The sequence below is a fragment of the Protobothrops mucrosquamatus genome, unplaced genomic scaffold (assembly GCF_001527695.2).
Source record: "Protobothrops mucrosquamatus isolate PMUCROS unplaced genomic scaffold, P.Mucros_1.0 scaffold473, whole genome shotgun sequence".
NCBI classification, from domain to species: Eukaryota; Metazoa; Chordata; class Lepidosauria; order Squamata; family Viperidae; genus Protobothrops; species Protobothrops mucrosquamatus.
Window position 1 is genome coordinate 274736 of NW_015386794.1, and position 19665 is coordinate 294400.

Sequence of the window (19665 nt, forward strand, 5' to 3'; positions counted from 1 at the left end):
AGGTCAGGCCCGCTTGCTGGAAAAGCCATGTCTTGAGGGCACGGCGGAAGGTAAGGAGATCCGGAATCGTCCGGATCTCGGGGGGTAGTTCGTTCCAGAGGGTGGGGGCACCCACAGAGAAGGCCCTCCCCCTGGGGGTCACCAGCCGACATTGTTTGGCCGACGGCACCCTGAGGAGACCCACTCTGTGGGAGCGTACAGGTCTATGGGAGGGAATCTGTGGCAGAAGGCGGTCTCGGAGGTAACCAGGTCCGATGCCATGAAGCGCTTTAAAGGTGGTAACTAACACCTTAAAGCGCACTCGGAAGACCACTGGCAACCAGTGCAGCTCGCGCAGAAGCGGTGTTACATGGGAGCGACGAGTCCCTCCTAACACCGCCCGCGCGGCCGCATTCTGGACCAGTTGAAGTCTCCGGGTGCTCCTCAAAGGGAGCCCCATGTAGAGAGCATTACAGTAGTCCAGGCGGGAGGTGACGAGAGCTTGAGTGACTGTGCGCAAAGCGTCCCGGTCCAGAAATGGACGCAACTGGTAAATCAGGCAGACCTGATAGAACGCCCCCCTGGTCACGGCCGACAAATGATCTTCCAATGTCAGCCGTGGATCCAGGAGGACACCCAAGTTGCGGGCCCTCTCTGAGGGGGCCAAAATTTCGCCCCCTATAGTCAGCGATGGAGTCAGCTGACTATGCCGAGGCGCCGGCAACCACAGCCACTCGGTCTTGGAAGGGTTGAGCCTGAGTCTGTTCCTCCCCATCCAGACCCAGATGATAGAAAGAGAAATAGATTATAAGATATAGATGATAGGAAAGAGAGAAAGATACAGATGATAAGATATATATACATATTAGATAGAAATAGATATAGAAAATAGATGATAGAAAGAGATAGGTAGAAATAGATGATAAGATATAGATAAATGATATAGATATATATAGAGAGACAGACAGATACAGACAGACATGATAGATATAGATCAGGGGTCTTCAAACGTGGCCCTTTTATGACTTGTAGACATCAACTCCCAGAATTCCTTAGCCAGGCATGTGTGCCTGGCTGAGGAATTCTGGGAGTTGAAGTCCACCAGTCATCAAAGGGCCAAGTTGGAAGAGCCCTGGTATAGATGATAGACAGACATGCTTCTCAACCACAAGCTGCCGTTTTCCTCCTGGATGTTTCCCTTCTGGTTTTGGCCAAGCTCCTTTGCCCACACAAGACGAACTTGCCTTTCTTCTTCCATCTCCTCCCCATGGAGCCTCGATGGTTCTGTTCATTCGAGGGGGGGATGCCTTCATTCCTGATGCTCCCCGGCTGGTCTCATTTCAGAGGGTGTTTTCCACGCGAGGGTAGCAGGAACGCGTAGTGTTTCCCGGGCGCGGAGGCGGGCAGCAGAACTCGGCCTCTGTGCCTGGTTCTCATGGCGGGCCTCCCTCTGCTTCTGCCCCCTTTAGGCCAGCCCGCTGGCACAAAGCCAAGAAGGTCCAGCTGACCCCCGGGCAGACGGAGGTGAAGATCGACCTCCCCTTGCCCATCGTGGCCTCCAACGTGATGATCGAGTTTGCCGATTTCTACGAGAACTACCAGGCCTCCACGGAAACCTTGCAGTGCCCCCGATGCAGCGCCTCCGTGCCCGCCAACCCGGGGGTCTGCGGGAACTGCGGGGAGAACGTCTACCAGTGCCACAAGTGCCGGTGGGTCAGCCTAGCCCCTTTCCTTCCTTCCTTCCTCCCTCCCCCTCCCCCAGGGAGCCTCGGGGGACCCTCTTCCCCACAGCCACAGAAATCTTTGCTGTTGAGCTGGGCCTCGCTTTCCAAAGTCCCACGCCCGGCCCTGGAAGGAGGTTTGGGTTTCCCACATCCGAGGCATCTCTTTTGGGGAGCGAGGATGAGATTTCAGCAGACACACACCTACATACACACCCCTTGTTGCTGATTCCCAGGTCGATCAACTACGACGAGAAGGACCCCTTCCTTTGCAACGCCTGCGGCTTCTGCAAATACGCCCGCTTCGACTTCATGCTGTTTGCCAAACCGTGCTGCGCGGTGGACCCCATCGAGAACGAAGAGGACCGGAAGAAGGTCAGGGGCAGCAGGAGGAGGAGAAAGAGGAGGAGGTGGAAGGGGGGGAGGAGGAAGGGGGGAGGAGGAATAAGAGGAGGAAGAGGAGAAGAAGGAAAAGGAGGAAGAGGAAGAAGAGGAGGAGGAAGAGGAGAAGGAAAAGGAGGAAGAGAAAGAAGGAAGAGGAGAAGGAGGAGTAAGGGAGAGGAGGAGGAAGAGGAGGAAGAAAACGAAGAGGAGAAGGAGGAAGAGGAAGAAGAGAAAGGAAGAGGAAGAGGAGAAGGAGGAGGAGGAAGAAGAGAAGAAGGAAAAGGAGGAAGAGGAAGAGAAGGAGGAGGAAGAGGAGAAGGAGGAAGAGGAGGAGGTGGAAGGGGAGGAGGAATGAGGAGGAAGAGGAGAAGGAGGAAGAGGAGGAGGAGGAGGTGGAAGGGGAGGAGGAAGAGGAGAAGAAGGAAAAGGAGAAGGAAGAGGAGGAGGAAAAAGAACAGAAAGGAGGAAGAGGAGAAGGGAGAAAAGGAAGAGAAGGAGAGGAAAGAGGAGGAGGAGGAGGAGACCTGCCTTTTGGGGAGGAGGGAGATTTTGTGGCCTCACTTCCCCCAGGAAACCACCTTTGTCCCCCTTTAGAGAGTCTATTCTACCCACCCATCCCCCAATGCTTTACAAGTATTCCTCGACTTACAACTGCTTGTTTAGCGACCCAAGTGATAACAGCCCTGAGACAAGGGACTTACGATCGTTTTTCACAGTTACAACCTTTGCAGCCTCCCCACAGTCCCGGGATCTAAATCCAGACGCCAGGCAACCGGTTCATACTTAACGACCGTTGCTATGTCCCAGGGTCACGTGACCCCCCCATTTGCCACCTTCGAGGGGGGGTAGCCAGGTTCGCTTAACCCAACCGGGTTACTAACTGATCGGCTGCCGCGATTCGCTTTTAACGCCCGTGCCAAGCAAAGTCGTCAAATGGGGTCAAACTCACTTCACCAGCGTCTCACTTAGCAGCGGAAATGTTGGGGTCCCCGTAAATCGAGGACTATTTCAGGAACTCCAAAAATAGAGTTCCACTCTCCATCTTAGCCCCTTGGGGGGCTTTCCCTGTTACCGGAAGCTCGGGGGTCGTGCTCAAACTGGGAGCGTGCCACTGCCTGGGTTGGGTGGGAGGAAGAGCGTGGCCTGCTGGACGTTGCCGGACGTTGGAGCGAGGTAGAGAGGCTCCCTTCACTGCCTGGGAGCAGAGCGCTGCTTGATCCCCAAGCTTATTATCTAGAGCAGGGGTCTCCAACCTTGGCAACTGTAAGACTTGTGGACTTCAACTCCCAGAATTCCTCAGCCAGCAAAGCTGGCTGAGGAATTCTGGCAGTTGAAGTCCACAAGGCTTAAAGTTGCCAAGGTTGGGAAGACCCCTGACGTAGAGACCTGTTTCATACGGAGGCTGGCAGGAATGTTGCTGTCCCAGAGGCCTCGGGAGCCCAGGGTTGTGTAGTTAAACACATACATAACCGGGGTGCTGCGTCGTTTTCCCCCGCCAGGCGGTGACCAACATCAACACCCTCCTGGNGAGACTGGACAGCCATTTGTCCGAAATGGTATAGGGTTTCCTGCCTGAGCAGGGGATTGGACTAGATGACCTCCAAGGCCACTTCCAACTTTATTATTATATTATTATTATTATTATTATTATTATTATTATTATTATTATTATTATTATTATTATTATTATTATTATTATTATTATTATTATTATTATTATTATTATTATTTACTTCAAGTTAAAAAAATATATAATATCACTGCAGAGAACACATAAAAGCAACATCCTTAAAACAAGAGGAGGATAGGAATGTTTCATTCAAGAAACTAAAGTTCTGTTCACTGAAAACAGAAAAATAAAGCCTGTGTCAAGCAGAGTTTAGGGCAGTGGTGGCAAACTTATGGCAAACATGCCAGAGGCGGCAGTCAGAGCTCTCTCCATGGGCACATGCACTGTCACCCCCGCCCCACCTCCCCCCCACGCCCCCCTCCTCTCAGCAGCCCCCCCAGAGGAGAGTCACCCCTGGGCGCAGCCAGCGTGGAGCAGCGCAGCCAAGGACATGGCAGCTGGGCAGCAGGGACAAGACTCTGCCTTCACGGCCCATCACACACAGATGATGCTGCGGGGCATGGGCAAAGAGCGTGGCTGCCATGGCACTGCAGGGCCGCCTGGGCGATCTGCTGCACTGGGCCGTGGAAGTGGTGGGTGGCCCTGTGGGCGGGTGGGGCACGGGGTGGGGTGGGCAGGAGAGCGGGGTGGTTTTGGGGCACTCAGTCTCTAAAAGGTTCGCCATCACTGGTTTAGGGTTTATGTTTTTAGAATGCCAATAGTTAAAAGGAGCCTCTTAGATCTTCTTTCCTTCCCTCCCTCTGTCTCATACACACACACACAAAAAAAACCTGCACAAGAATATTAATCTAGAAGAAAGGAAAAGATAGATAAAATAAGTACAACTCTTCAGTCCTTTCACCTTACATACATATTTAGCCTTAATCACAGGATCCATTTTTGTCACTTTTTGTAACAAGCAGGTCTTAGTTTCACTAGTATTGAGCCCCAGAATTCATTTTCAATGGAAAAGCTGTGGGGTAAAAAACACAGCACAATGTCTTTAGAAAAACAGAAGGTCTTTCCATCAACACATTTCCACTCACTCAGGATTGAGGAGGTGCATTTGTAGGATAGTGACAAAACTACTTATGATGGTTTTACTGTCAGAATAAAAACTACTCTTTTTTGTTGGTTATTTTATTTAATACTGGGATACTTCTGAAAGCTTAATACTGCATCTCTGAAACAGTGATTTGCTTATTTTATGCTTCCATTTATCATAGTGTTGAAAACATTCTCTCAGGGAGCGACATTAGAATTCCTTTATATTCATATCACTTTTAAGATTAATATTGGAAGCCAAAACATGTCATGGGAAAATTAATTTCACGATTGATTTCAGCTTTCACAATATGTGTGTACTGTGCTCACTGCAAATCCCATCCCACAATCATGGAAATCTTTAATTCAGAGGGAAATAAGATGTCAAGATAGGTGAGCCTGGCCATAGCTGTAGTAAACCAGAGACACTGAGTAAAAAAATCTGGGATGGTTTCTCATATTCCAATTATGAGTAAACAAAGAGAGGAGAAGGTTGTTCTGAAAACACCAAATGAAATTCAGGGTATTTAAAACTCAGTTGAGTCAGAATGAAAATCTCATATACCTCTCACCCTATCTCTGATTCAAAGAAATCCACAAAACAGCTTCTGGGGCATAGTTTCAGAATCCAGAAGGAGGGACAAGCTGTGCTCTGCATCAAAGAGGTGGGGAAATTTTAAGATAGTAGTTTAGGTCCCACCTTGTGACCAACCATTTTGATGGGAAGAGGCAAATCAGAATAATTTTTTGATTAATTCTAATCATTTTGCCTGAGCTGCTGCTTTTTAGAAAGGGATATCATGAGAGGTGGTGGAGAGAGAGATTGGTGTATGACACTGCAAGCATCTGAGGAGGGAGGAGGTCCAGCAAAATGATGCCAGGAAAAAAAGAGGAGGGCAGGAAGACTGGCACCTTGATCTGCATCCATGGTCCGTTTTGCTCAAAGCATCATTGTAGAGAAACACCTCTTCCAGCTCTGACGAACCCTAAAGTTCTTTGTTTTATTAGCCATATATTCTGCCCATTCTTGTGCTCTTAAAAGTAGAGAAATATTCCATTCTTACAGATTGTATAATGGCCATGCAGTCTAGGCCACTGTGTTTCAGAGTATTGGAAGAAAGGAAAATCCAAGGACTTGGTTTAGGCATTGACAGAAGGCTTATTTCCATAGCTGTCATTAAAGGGGGCCAAAGAAAATAAAGAGCATTTTCTTCTCAGCAAGACTCCCTTGAAAGAAACATTTAATAATCAGAGCATCAGCAAATAAACACTTTCTCAGCCTCTTCTTCTCACTCCCTCTAGAATTCTGACTAACCATCAGGTCAGACATACTATCTGTCATTCTGCTTACCCAATTGAGAAGACAGTTCCTTTGCTTGCTTTTATTATAGTATGAGCAATGTCCTTAGGCCTAGGCAATGAAATTTCAAATGCTACAGCCATGAACTCTGTTTTCCTAACCGCTACTGAAGGGTTTCATGCTGTGTGCCCAGCTGGAATTGGGGAATCCTAATACAAAGAAAAAAGGAAAACAAGAGTAACCTTTTCACTGCAGCAACTATAGCTGAGCATCTTAGGCATTTTCTTTTCATCTCTGTCATTTTTAAATATTTCTCTTTTAAAGTTGCTTCTTGCCACATCACTCATTATGTGTAAATTCATGAACTCCACTGATCATTCAGAATTCCTGTTGATCTTCATTCCTAGTAGTATATATGTATGTATGTATGTATGTATGCATGCATGCATGCATGCATGCATGCATGCATATATATATTTCACTCAACTAGTTGCTTGTCACACAGAAGAATATTGGTTCCAACATTGTAGGCAAGATTTCTTAACAAAGTGAAATTGAAAAATGCTGTGATATTATAAGAGCAGGTGAGTTCAAAATGGCATGTAGATATCAATAGAAAATGTGATTGGAATTAATACCATATTTTTGGATAAACCTATTTTATTTCCCAGTTCATAAGTTTCAGATTTTAGTATTAAAAAGAATTAGACATTAAAAATCTTTTTTTATAAGTTTTATTGATTTTTTAAAATTACAATCTTTAAAGCTTAGTAAACAACACGTTGTCTGGGTTTACATATTAACATTAACTTCTTCAATATAAATCTATTCAGTACTGTACACTCCAGTATTTTTTCCTTGATCTTCCTTTCTTCACCATATTTTCCCTTTTCCCCTCATTAAACAATTACAATTCTTAGTACTATTGATATATACAAAATTAGATATAGACATCTTCATCATATTTTACTAATATTATGGAAATAAGAATAATATCAATTCATAAGTCAATATCCTGTTTTTGAGCTCTTATTAAAGTTTGATTTCCCATCAATATTTACAGTATCTTTATCAGTTATGATTTTCTCAATATTACTTACATTTATATAGCTAAAAAAATTTATTCATACAATCCTCCTCTTATTTTCAAATTTCCCATATCAAAAGAAGAAAAACAAAATGTTATTTTAATTCTAAATCATATCTTCCATTATAAAAATATAGTTATATCTAAGGGTCATCAGTTCTTTTAATCATATTCAGATAGGTATATTAAACAGATAGTGCCCCTCTGATAGATCAAATCCTCTGTTTTTTAAGTCTAACTCTCGCTTTCTTTCTTTGCCAAGTAGCTTTCCAGGCCAAGGCAATTAAATCGCCCCAACATTTTCTTTCTATTTTTGTGCAAGCTGCTTGGCATGAGAAAGACAATTTGGGTAGAGTATTTTGGGGGGGAACTCCTCCCATCCACATTCCCTAGACATTTCCCCTGCCCGCTCTATGTTCCATTTTCTAGAATTTTCTTCCTTGTCTTTTGTATTTTCATTGTTATAGGTAGGTCTTGCAGTATTTTATTTGTATATGTCAGTCCATATTTCTCTTCTCCTATCTACTCCATCTCTAGATCCATTTCTTCTGCTTCATCCTCTGATTTCTGGTTTATTTGTTCATACTTTGTAGTCATTGTCTGGGAGTTTTCCAGTTGTAGCTTCAATTTGGAGATTTGGTCCTTTATATCATCTAGGTTATTTTTAGCCTCATTATGGTTTCTTTTTATGTCCTCTTTTTGTACAACAATTGTTTGATGGATTTGTTGTAACATAGAGAGTATTTCCTTCTGAAAGGTATTTGTTTTTTCTTGAGGCATCATTCCTAGAAATTCTCTGGTATCACCAGTCTCAGTAAGAGTGGAACAAAATTTCCTCTAGTTTTCTGGTCTTTATATATAGCCTTTATAATCCAGTCCTCATAGCAATATTTTATAATAATCCTTTGTCTCAAGTATCCTGAAAATTATCAGTCAGGCAAGGTTGTAATCCACAATGTTCCAAGTGTTCAAAATGTTCAACCTCCCTGCAGCCAGACATATTCAAAAGTCAATTTTTTCTTTCTCTCCACTAGCTTTTAAAATTAAAAGTCCAAGCTCAGTAGGTATTTATAATCCAAGAAGGTCAGGATGATAAATATGCCAAAATATTTTTCTTTCTTGCCAGCTGTACCAAGCAGCCAAGGAACTAGTTATAGTGCTGTACTCAAATCCACCACTAGATGTCATTCAAAGTCCATTTTCCACTCTTAAAAAAGGGTTGATTTCTTATATTTCACCTCAATAATTTTTTTCAAAGAGAAAATCTTAACAATTATCTCAGTTCTCAGATTTATCAAAACTGTAGCTTTGTATTACTTTCACTTCAGTATTATTTCTGTTCTCCATAACAAATTTAAAATGCCGCTTCCGTTCACATCTGGAGGTTTTAGGCTTCTTGGGAGCCTTTCCCAGGAAATTCAGTTGTAAAATAGTAAAGAAAGGATCAATATTCTCACCCAGTCCAAACATGCTGTTTACAATGTGCTAATTAAAGCTTTGTTCTTCAGTTGTCAGCAGCTAATGGCCGGCAACAGAGGTGTGGCCAATCTTTACCCTGCCAGTTTAGAGGGCTTTCCTTGGATTGAAAGGAGAGACTGCCATCTCTCCATGATTGATAAGGCACCCCTCCTTCTTCATCACCTCTTCGGGGCAACTTTAGGCCCTTTTCAGGGCTCCCGGCAGGACTAAATCGGGCGTGAAAGGCAGAGCTCTGCCTTCCTACGTCCCATCTCGCCACGACGCAAAACCAGAAGTCCAGACATTAAGAATCTTCTACCATGAACAGTGTGGACTTGCTCTATTCCAATTGTTCAGCATATTTGTTAACCAGATATCCGTGAAGATTTTTTATTTCTATCCTACAAGCACAGCATTTAAATAGAAGTATTCTATCTAACAATAATCTTAAATTCACCGGAAAGAGACTTCTTAAATCTGCCAAGATAATTTTTTAAATGTATATACAATTGCCAAAATAAAATTGCAGCAGCCAAAGGAAAGTTCAAAATGCAAAATACATTGGCATGCTAAATTGTGATTATTTTTTTCCTGGCTCAGGTTTCTTTGATGTAGATAAAGCACTGGGGTCCCAAAATTGTAGACAGGTCATAGTGCAATAGAACAGTACACAAAAGTTTCCAGATATGTGTAGTATCTCTAATTGGAGTGGAAAAAGATTTCTCTTCCAAGCAACAGAAAGTTAAAATAAGTTAGCTTCCTTTGTAGGATGCACTTTACAAAATCTGTAATTCCCAGGCAACATGAATTTAGACAATAGCAGATGAGAAGGTATGGTGTACAAGTTTGCTTATTGCTCTTTCTTCAAATAGAAGGTGACATTATGAGCTAGATCAGGGGTCCCCAACCCCCAGTCCGTGGATCAGTATCAGTCCACAGCATTCCAGAAACTTGGTTGCTCAAACATGCAAAGCTCCATCTGTGGGATAAAGGCAGTACACGAAACCACGCCCTCTCTGGTCCACGGAAAAACCTCTCCACGGAACCAGTCCCTCGTGCCCAAAAGGTTGGGGGCTGCTGAGCTAGATAATATTTTGACTCAATGTTTAATGAAAGTCAAAGATTTTTGTTTAGCTATGATTGTCTGAGAAACTCATAATTACTTGGTTTTCCTATTATTTCTATAACTTTCCTATTACAATGCCAAAAGCAAACAAACCACATTATGACTTAGTATCATGTATGAATCAAGTCAATGCAGGGGCAATTTTTTTTAGACTGCAAATTATTCTGCTTATCTTATTCTCCATAAGACCCATAGCTCACCCTCAGTCATATGTTGAGTGCAGTCGTTAGAGTACAATGGTACACCTAATTATATCTTCAAGAAAGAATGGTGGTCAAAATCCAAAGTCTAAATGTCTTAACTTTTAGGTTTTATACAACTATTGTACTGTTTCTTGTATTTGGTCACTTCTTTTGTATTATTTTTAACCCTGCAGGTTACTGAAGCTGTGTAAATAAGTTTTGGATTTCTAGGATGATAAAACAAGTAAATAATAAGTAAATAAGCAAATAAGTAAAAGGATTCCATTAAAAGTCTAAATTTAAGACTGTTATTTCAGAAGGAAAGCCTTAAAAGCAGTAGCAATATCATACCCAGACATTATATATTTTACTTTCACTATTAAAAGGAAATTATCAGTGGTGGGATTCAAATATGTGAACAACCGGTTCTCTGTGTGGATGCCACTTCCAGAAATCCATTCTGGGCCTGGGCAACAAAAAATTAGCTACCGGTTTTGCCGAAGTGGTGTGAACTGGCTGAATCCCATCACTGGAAATTATGCAAATAACAAAATAAGAAAAGCAACATAAACAGAGTTCATCTGTTGACAAGAGGTGAGTGAAGCTATAGAAGAAACTGATGAGAACAGCAGAGAACAGAATTCAGCAGAGTGTAGTTAGAGACGGCAGCATGGATTTTTCTGAGCAGAAGATGTAGTAAAATCTTGGTCACGTTCACCAAGCTATTTATTGAAGACCAATGTATTATATTAAGTTGTACTATCATTCCTCACCAGTAGGACCAACCAACTGTTTGTGCTGTTTTGTACATGGCACTTGTATGTCAATTATGACCAACTCTATTTATTTTATTGAAGGATTGAAAATAATATTTTTCCACAGGTGCACCACATAGCTCAGAACATCAGCTTAAGGTGTTCTTATTACCAAGTCCACATTTATATCCAACATCCTTAGTCAAACATTAGGGGCCTAATAGGACCAATTATGAGATGTTTGTGTATATTAAAAATACAGTATTTTACAGTATTATTTACAAAAATACTATGGCTTCTGTGAGAAAATGAATAAAAACAGAGTTGAAATAACCTGAATGTGAAAGTATGCAATACTGAGTATGTAGATATAAGTTAAGTAATATAACTCAAGGTTTCCAGTATTTGTATGGTGTTTTAAAAAAAGTCTGAACTATGGGGAACAAAGAGCAAAAATTTGATTTTTAATACAGGAAGGCATACAGGTAGTCCTTGACTTATGACCACAATTGAGCCCAAATTTTCTGCTGCTCAGTGAGACAGTTGTTAAGTGAATTTTGCCACTTTTTACGACTTTTCTTGACACAGTCATTAAGTTAGTAACACAGTTGGTAAGTGAATCCGGTGACCAAGGGGATGCTGCAAAGGTCATAAGTGTGAAAAATGGTCATAAGACACTTTTTTCAGTGCTTTTGCAACTTCAAACGGTCACTAAACGAACTGTTGTAAGTCAAGGATAGTTGTATAGGATTTATCATTCAGTATATCATTAATGAAACCTGTGAATGTAACTTATGAGTGGAATGCAAGGATTGAAAGAATAGAATAGAAATGGGCCTGATAAAAGGGAAGGACTGTTATATGAAGACAGAACACACATGTGTATACATCCAGGAATTTGAGAATCCAGTAAAAATCGTTTGAGTAAGATAGACCGAAAGGGGGGAAAAACAGTGATATTATTGTATGTGTGGCTGGAGCCCGGGGTGGAAAGCTATTGACTGCCAAATCAAACAGGAGATATGAATAATGCCCCCAAGGACTAGATACAGAACTCTTATGAAGGGATTCATAGTAATAATTGGAGGCTTCAACAACACAAACATTTGTTTGAAAACAAACTCAGCCAAACTTGCAAAGTCCCCAACTTAAAATAAGCAATAAGATGGTTGGTGAGCACCTGGCTACTATATCATGAATGAGTTTGTCTTTAGAACCAGACTGATTAAATCAGAATCTTGAAGGACTGGCGGGTGTCACCTTGGGGCCCCCTTCATAGAACAGGCATCATGCCAGAATATTGAAGAAGGGCAAATGCAGTTTCTATCTTTGAAAATGAGAAGAAAGTTGACCCAGGTAACTAGGGATCAGATTTGATACTTCTCTGGAACACATTATTGAGTTCCATTATTGAGTTAGTTTGTGAGCATTAAAAAAGAATGCATTTTTGGGAGGAGTCAACATGAATTTATCAAGTAGAAACCATGCCAATCTATCAGGGATGTTTTAGCTGTGGATTCTGGCACCAGGCAGAGGGTTGGACTAAATTATCTGCAAGTGATGTTTCCCAACCTTTACCTTCTAATATTTTATGAAATTGTGGAATTCGTTGCTCACACAAGTGGAAGACATGAGATAACTCATGTTGATTTATCAGAAGGCTCCACGTTTTCCTTGGTATTTTTGTTACTGTCATTTTCAATGTGGAAACATATAAAAAACCTAAAACAGGGTTGTTCAATTTTTTTTAAAAAAAGATACCTCTTCCCAATCAGCACTGCCCCATATGAGGTCCTCAAGTGCTTAGAAATATTAACATCGTCCCCATCCTCACTCCTTTACACACACACACACACACATACACACACACAAACACAGAGAGGGGGGGAGAGAGAGAGAGAGAGAGAGAGAGAGAGAGAGAGAGAGAGAGAGAGAGAGAGAGAGAGACTGGATAAATATCTGAGAGTAGGTTCAGACAGAGAGATTCACTTTGGTAAGATTGTTTGTGAGCGTGCCAGAAAGCCTTTTGATTAACTATATGTCTAAACTATGAACTGACCTAAAATAATTCCTCTAGCATAATGCACCTTCTTATCATCAATAGTAATGATAGCAATCCAGTGCTGAGTAACTATTGAAGAGATTCATAAATATGTATACTAAGGCAGCTTTCTCACTCTATAGGGTATTTGTCTCCATGGCAACAAATGGCACCGTTTCTAATCTTCCATTTAAGCCCTGTATTGAAAATGACTTTTTTTTTTTTACTTTTGGGGGGGGTAATTAAAAATAGGCATGCGCATGCACACACAGACAGGAAGACACAAACTCTGTTAGGAATGCCTGTTTGTTCAAATATGTACAATCAGCACCCCACTGTGGCCAAAGTGAATAATTCCACCAGCTTCTAGAACTTGAGAGCTGGTTAGACTTTCTTCTCACACATTTCGGCTCAGATAATCATACAACCAACATGCATTTTATTCAGTTTTTATAAGAAAGGTAAATAACTGCTTCCTATAATAGGACTCACAGTTACCTAGAAGTGAGATCACAATTTCCTTTAATATAAGAAAATCGAGACTGCACTAGAACACTATTTCTTTTGCAACTGCCCTGCAAATAACGGCTACAAAAGAGTTACCCTTTGGGGTATGTTTTTGAAAATGCAAGAAAGTGAAAATGAAATGGCAATGAAAAAATTCTAGACCAGACTTTCACATTTTTTTTTTAATCCTAGAAATAATTTTCAGGTCTCAGGAACCCTCTGCATAAAAACTGCAACTACAAATACAAAATCTTCACAATACAATCCACTTCTAACCTACTGTGTATGTGGGAATGATCTTAAAAGACAGGAAGGAAAAACCACAGACTGGACAAGCAGCAAATGACAGAGATATCCCAGGCCATAGACACTGTTTCTCAACCTTGACAATTTTAAGGCATGTGGACTTCAACTCCCAGAATTCCACAGCCAGCATTGCTGGCTGTGGAATTCTGGGAGTTGAAGTCCACATGCCTCCCTAGCTTTCTGGAAAGTAAAAGTAAAGGAGGACAGAAATGCTTCTTGCAAGATTGTGTTAACGTAAGATTTCCGTAAAGATGGGACTACAGGTAGTCCTTGACTTACGACCACAATTGAGCCCAAAATTTTTGTTGCTAAGTGAGACAGTTAAGTGAATTTTGCCCCGTTTTATGACCTTTCCACAATTGTTAAGTGAATCACTGCAGTTGTTAAATAACACTGTTGTTAAATGAATATGGCTTCCCCGTTGAAGGTCGCAAAAGGTGACCAGGTGATCCCAGGATACTGTAACCATCATAAATATGAGTCAGTTGCCGAGGATCTGAATTTTCATCATGTGACCATAGAGATGCTGCTGCGGTCGGCAGTGAAAAATGGTCGTAAGTCATTTTTTTCAGTGCTGTCGTAACTTTGAACGGTCACTAAATGAACTGTTGTAAATTGAGGACTACTTCTATTTTGCCCCTTTGTATGGCCTTTCTTTCCACAGTTGTTAAGTGAATCACTGCAGAGGTTAAGTTAGGAACACTGATGTTAAGTGAATCTGGCTTCCCCATTGACTTGGTTGTGCTTTGTGACCTGAGTTAGCCCTTCGAGGTAGTTCAGTCTAAAATAGCTGGGAAAGGAACTTCTATCACATCCTGGAGAGCTGATACCAGTCAGCTCAATAATACTGAGCTCACTGGACCAATGTTGAGAAACAATGGCAATTTGCTAAAAAGATTCCAAATGCTTCACTTCCAGTTTTCTTTGAATTTCCTCCATTCCAATTCCTCTCTACCCTACTTTACAAGCAGAGGCTCTTAAGAGATTTTCTTTATTTGTGTAATGAATGGGTTTGTTTTGAATACAAGAGGTGCTGTAGTTCAGTGGCTTAATGACATTGGAGATGGTCTCTGTTCCTGTGGTTCGAGTCCTAACACTGGGTGTCAGGGTAAGCTCCCTCACTCGCCTCAGCTTCTGCCCATCTAGCAGTTCAAAACTATGTTCTATGCAAGTAGATAAATAGGTACCACTTTGGTGAGAAAGATGAGTTGGTGCTTGGTGCAATTTGATTCGAACTCTAAAAACTTTATTGCAGTCAAAACCCAGCAGAAGATAGCTCACAGAACAAGGGGAGGCATGGGAAGCGTTTCAGAAGGGACCCTCCCTAGTTTTCAGAGAGTAAAAGGAGACGAAGGAAAAAGTACTTCCAGACTTACAAGATTACATTAATATAACCTTATGTAGCGGGGAGAGAACAACGTCAATTGTGCAATCATGCCAATTGGCACTATCAGCTGAGCAGCATGGGTGTCTCGGGGCCCCTGATCACCATGCAGTATCTGACATTCTAGGCTCTTGAGGGCATCCTGAAGGCTAGAGAGTGAAGCAGAGCACATAGCTGATTGACACAGAGCACCAATCATCTGGACAGAGCAGCCAAACCCTGTACTCAGGTGATTGGCTGGGTGGGGCCCCCGATTGCCGCACAACACCCCACAGATGTCCCAAGTTCTCCTTGGTGGCATCCTGGGAGCTAGAGAGTGACAGGGATCACATGGTTGGCCTATAGCCCTCTCCGGCCACTCTGGGATGAAGTGTGTGTTCTTCAGGTAGAACCGATCTATGGAAACCTCGCCCTCAGTCTCTTCCCCTGTAACAGGCGGTATGACAGGGATGGCAGGACCTACTTGTCCCAAAACATCTGGTCCTTCAACCTCACTGGGAAGTCAGTAACATTCCGATCTCTTCATGGAGATTACCTCTGGGATTACCTCCATCCCGACATTTTCTCTTCTGGGGTCAGATTCAAGGACGAGATAAGGCCCTGGCTGCTCCCAGTCCAATCTGATGGATGCCAGCAAGCACGCCACCTCCCCTGGTTGTGGTACCCTCCTCACTCGCTCCAGTTTCCACGGCCGTCCCACACCTTCTGCAAGGGCCGAAATAGTTTCAAATAGATGTTAAACAGAAGGGGTGAGAACTCTACTCTACTCTACCCTGAGGCACCCTGCAAGTGAAGAGCCATGAGCTCAATCTGTTTCCCCCCCCCCCAGATCAAATTTATCAAATTCATCAAGTGATATGACATATAGTTAACTCCTCTACTCTTTACTATTTTTAAATCATGTGAATGAAAAAGAACGAAATAATAGATTGGGACAGTGGATTCCCACTGAATGTGAGGAAATATTTCCAGTTTGGGACTAAAACCAATTACCCAGAAATTAAAAAAGGCAAACAGATCTTAAAGATCCTGTTTCCATTTCTATCTTGGGTCTGGTCCTAACCCAGGAGCTGAAAGTATACATTAGTGCCTGAACTATCTAAAGCTAGCTACCTTTCTCAGTCCTAATGATTAAATCCTTCTGTTTATATGACAGCTATAAGAATAACAAGTCTGGTTCTTTACAGAATCCCCCATGACTTGTTAAATCAGGATTGAAAATGTCACTTTTGCTTATGATAAATGTCAGTGAAAATTTATGGAACATTGTAAGAAATTTTAAATCTTCCATATGCAAACATAAAAACAACACAAAGCATACAAATGTCAGAAGAAGCACTTAGCAGGAAGGGAGGGAGATTTTATTTTATTATTATTCAAAAACAATACATGTGTAGGTTGATGTATTTCTAACTTCTATGCATAAATAGTTCTTGTGGGAAAGAAAATCAATTCTATATCTCCCATTTAGCTACATTGTGGAAGCAATAGAGACATTGAAATTTCTACTGTATGTAAAAATGTGAAATATTTAAGTTTTAGTTTTATTTAATATTTATTTAAGTGATTTAAATAGCCAGCTCTGTTATCAAGGTGACCTCAAAGGCATACAAGATTGAAAGCAATAGTCTAACATCACTCCAAAAATCATTTTTAAAAAGTGTATATTGTATCATACACTTGGGATCAAAGAGCCATATCATTACAAAGCACTCACATGAGTTCATGGGTTCTTGGCCCAGTTGCCTGTGGGAACATTCAGATCTTTAAACCTTATGAAAGACCCAGCAAGTCAGGGTCATCTGGATCTCTGGGAGAATGCTCCTCCACAGGGCAGTGAAACAACAGAGAAGGCATGACTCCTAGGCCTCCCAAGATTATTTTATCTGATAGGACATAGACCAGGGGTAGGTAGGCAAACTTGGCTCTTTTATGACTCGTGGACTTCAACTCCCAGAATTCCTGAGCCAGCCATGCTGAGGGGAAAGGGAGAGGTTTCCAAGCTGAGCCATGCTGGCTCAGGAATTCTGGGAGTTGAAGTCCACGAGTCATAAAAGAGCCAAGATTGCCTACCCCTGACATAGACCATTCCAATTCTGCTAGTTTTGGCAGCAGAGACAAGTAGGCCTGCAAATAACCTGGCCCTGCACCAAACAGGCCTCTCTGAGCAATAACCAACAGCTTGAATTGCATCTAGAAGGCCACTGGGATCCAGAGCAGAGGTGTTACATGGGTGCATTGTGAAATACTCAGAATTGCCTGTGCTTTTGAATTCTGGACCAGCTGCAGCTACAAAAGCTCTTCAAGGGCACACTCCATATAAAGCACATTATAATAGTTCAAATAGGAGAATGATCTAGAAATTGGCACACGTTAAGCCTGTGAAACAGGTTATGGTTAGGGTTGCAAAGCATTGTAGTATAAGTCAAGGGTCCCCAACCCCTGGGCCATGGACCAATACCAGTCCACGGCATGCCAGCAACTGATCCGCACAAACAAGCAAAGCCCCATCAGTGAGATACAGGCAGCACACAAAACCACGCACCCTCCGGTCTGTGGAAAAACCTCTCTCCATAGAACCGGTCCCTAGTGCCGAAAAGGTTGGGGACCTCTGGTATAAGTAAACAAGGCATAGAGAATTGTTTTATCCACAGTGTAGTTTTTTTCTGGCCTATCGCACCACCTACCAATGCTTTTTAGCCATTGTTTATGGTGGTCTTTTTCAGTCAGAGACTGCTTATTCCTTATTTTCAGACTCTGAGGGTCACGAGAGGAGGAAGAAGCATGGCAATAAATAGGATGTCATCAAAGGAGGTACAGTGGACATCTTCCGCTTTATTTTTAAGAATTTGGGAGTTTAGAGAAAATAGGTACCTTGAAATCCAAGACCCTTGGTGGAGTTATTTCATTGGTTAAATTTTTTTATCATCAAATATTCCCACTGAAGATCATCATTTTGCCTCTGAATTTTTACAATGTCTGAAAGGTTCTAGAAGCTGCAAAAATGGATTTAGCCTATTGTAAGATTCTACCAGTGTTTCTCAACCTTGACCATTTTAAGGCATGTGGACTTCAACTCCCAGAATTCCACAGCCAGCATTGCTGGCTGTGGAATTCTGGGAGTTGAAGTCCACATGCCTTAAAATGGTTAAGGTTGAGAAACACTGTTCTAGACAATTGTGGATTATTCAATGAAATAGTTCTTTACAATGAAAGTAACCAAAATTGTGACTTAATGTGTAGTGTAATTAAATGACACCAGTCAGTGGTATTTCGATTTTACGGATTTTAATTATTTGAACTATCTTTCCTCCTCTTGCAGAAAGAACAATTGTAGTTCTATGAGTAAAGTCTAGCAATAATTAAAAGAACCCTCAGCACTTCTGTAACCTACAGCTTCAGCTATTTTTAAAGATATTTACTGTGTTTAAGGCAGTATAAATCCAACCCGTTCTTCTAGAGTAGATAACAAAAATCCCAGATAAGAATACCTGCCAGGTTATATTTTGAACCTCAGACAATTGTGAGTTTTGATACAATTCAATAAGCACAGTATTGACTGCCTATTCTTGCAGTTGTGTAGGAAGTAATAGATAAGAATTAATCCAGCCATTATCATCCACTTGGAAGCAGGAAGGCAGATTTACTGCAGATTAAGAGTTTTAGAAACTTCCAAGAAAGTAATTTCAGCATGAAATTTTCATGACCCCCCCCCCCATTCTATTCTTGTAATATACATTCACTGTGTCCTTGCTTGCACTGAAAAGTTGTTTTATAAAAAGTTCCAAAGCGCTCAAAAAAAATCTTATAGAAATCATTAAAAAATTATTTCAAAATGTATTTTAACGTCACGGTTTCAAGTGTCTTTGCTTGCAGGATTTCCATTAAATATTTATTCTTTTTATTAAATGAAACCTCTTACATAATTAGGAAGTATGCTTGCCACATTTCAAGACAGTTTTTAATTAAGCACTTCTTAAAATGTCAGTAGTTGAACAATAGCCTACACAAAATATTTAAGCCTTAAAGATTTAAGCTTTATCTGGTACAATAAAAAAGATTTTGGAAACTCAAATCATAGGAAATGAAGCAAAAGATGGTCAAAAAAGGGAAAATTTATTTTAAAAAACCATGTCCAAGAGTAGATAAAAAAATCAACAATTAAAAACATGTATCATACAAACTCTCCACAGATCAATAAAGTGTCCATCTAGATTTACATTGAACATTAACAATACAAACTAAAATTGGTAAAGGAATAATACAGCATGATACAATAAATTAACAAAAACCACAGTTTTGTAGATGTCCTGTCTTTCAAAGTTCACTCTCAGTTGCATTTGAGTTAGATTCAACAGTATACTCAGAATTCAGGTACAAAAAAGATTAAGAAATCAGTCATAAGAGAATTTGTATGCAGAGCTGGATGATTTTTCTGAGCAAATTGGCCTTCTGGACTACCATAAAGAAAATAAAATTATGCATTTTTTTAAAAAAAAATGCTTCATTTAGTTCATAAAGCTTGTTTGCTGCACCAATCTTAGGCCAAAGCAATCTATGTACTGTACATCAAATATAAAAACATTAAAAACATAAAATAACATAAAAACCATAAATACATAAAACTCGCCAGTTTCTATTAGCTTTATATATGGTGAGTTGGTTTGTTAAAAGGAAAAACAGGTATCAGCCATGATTTTAAGCAAAAACTAACGGTAATAGTAATTATATTGGAACAAAAATTCTGTATTAAAAACCTGTTCTTCGAAGTATAAATTCATA

At 41.1% G+C, this 19665-nt stretch overlaps 1 protein-coding gene across 1 annotated transcript; it reads left to right on the top strand.

Moving 5' to 3' along the window:
* Positions 1-1257: 1257 nt before the first annotated feature.
* Positions 1258-10106, top strand: LOC107288070 (E3 ubiquitin-protein ligase UBR4-like). The gene is made up of 5 exons (XM_015816646.1): positions 1258-1343; positions 1449-1688; positions 1937-2075; positions 3584-3630; positions 10085-10106. Exons 1-5 carry the CDS (start codon positions 1258-1260, stop codon positions 10104-10106), a joined length of 534 nt encoding a protein of 177 aa, XP_015672132.1.
* Positions 10107-19665: the final 9559 nt, after the last annotated feature.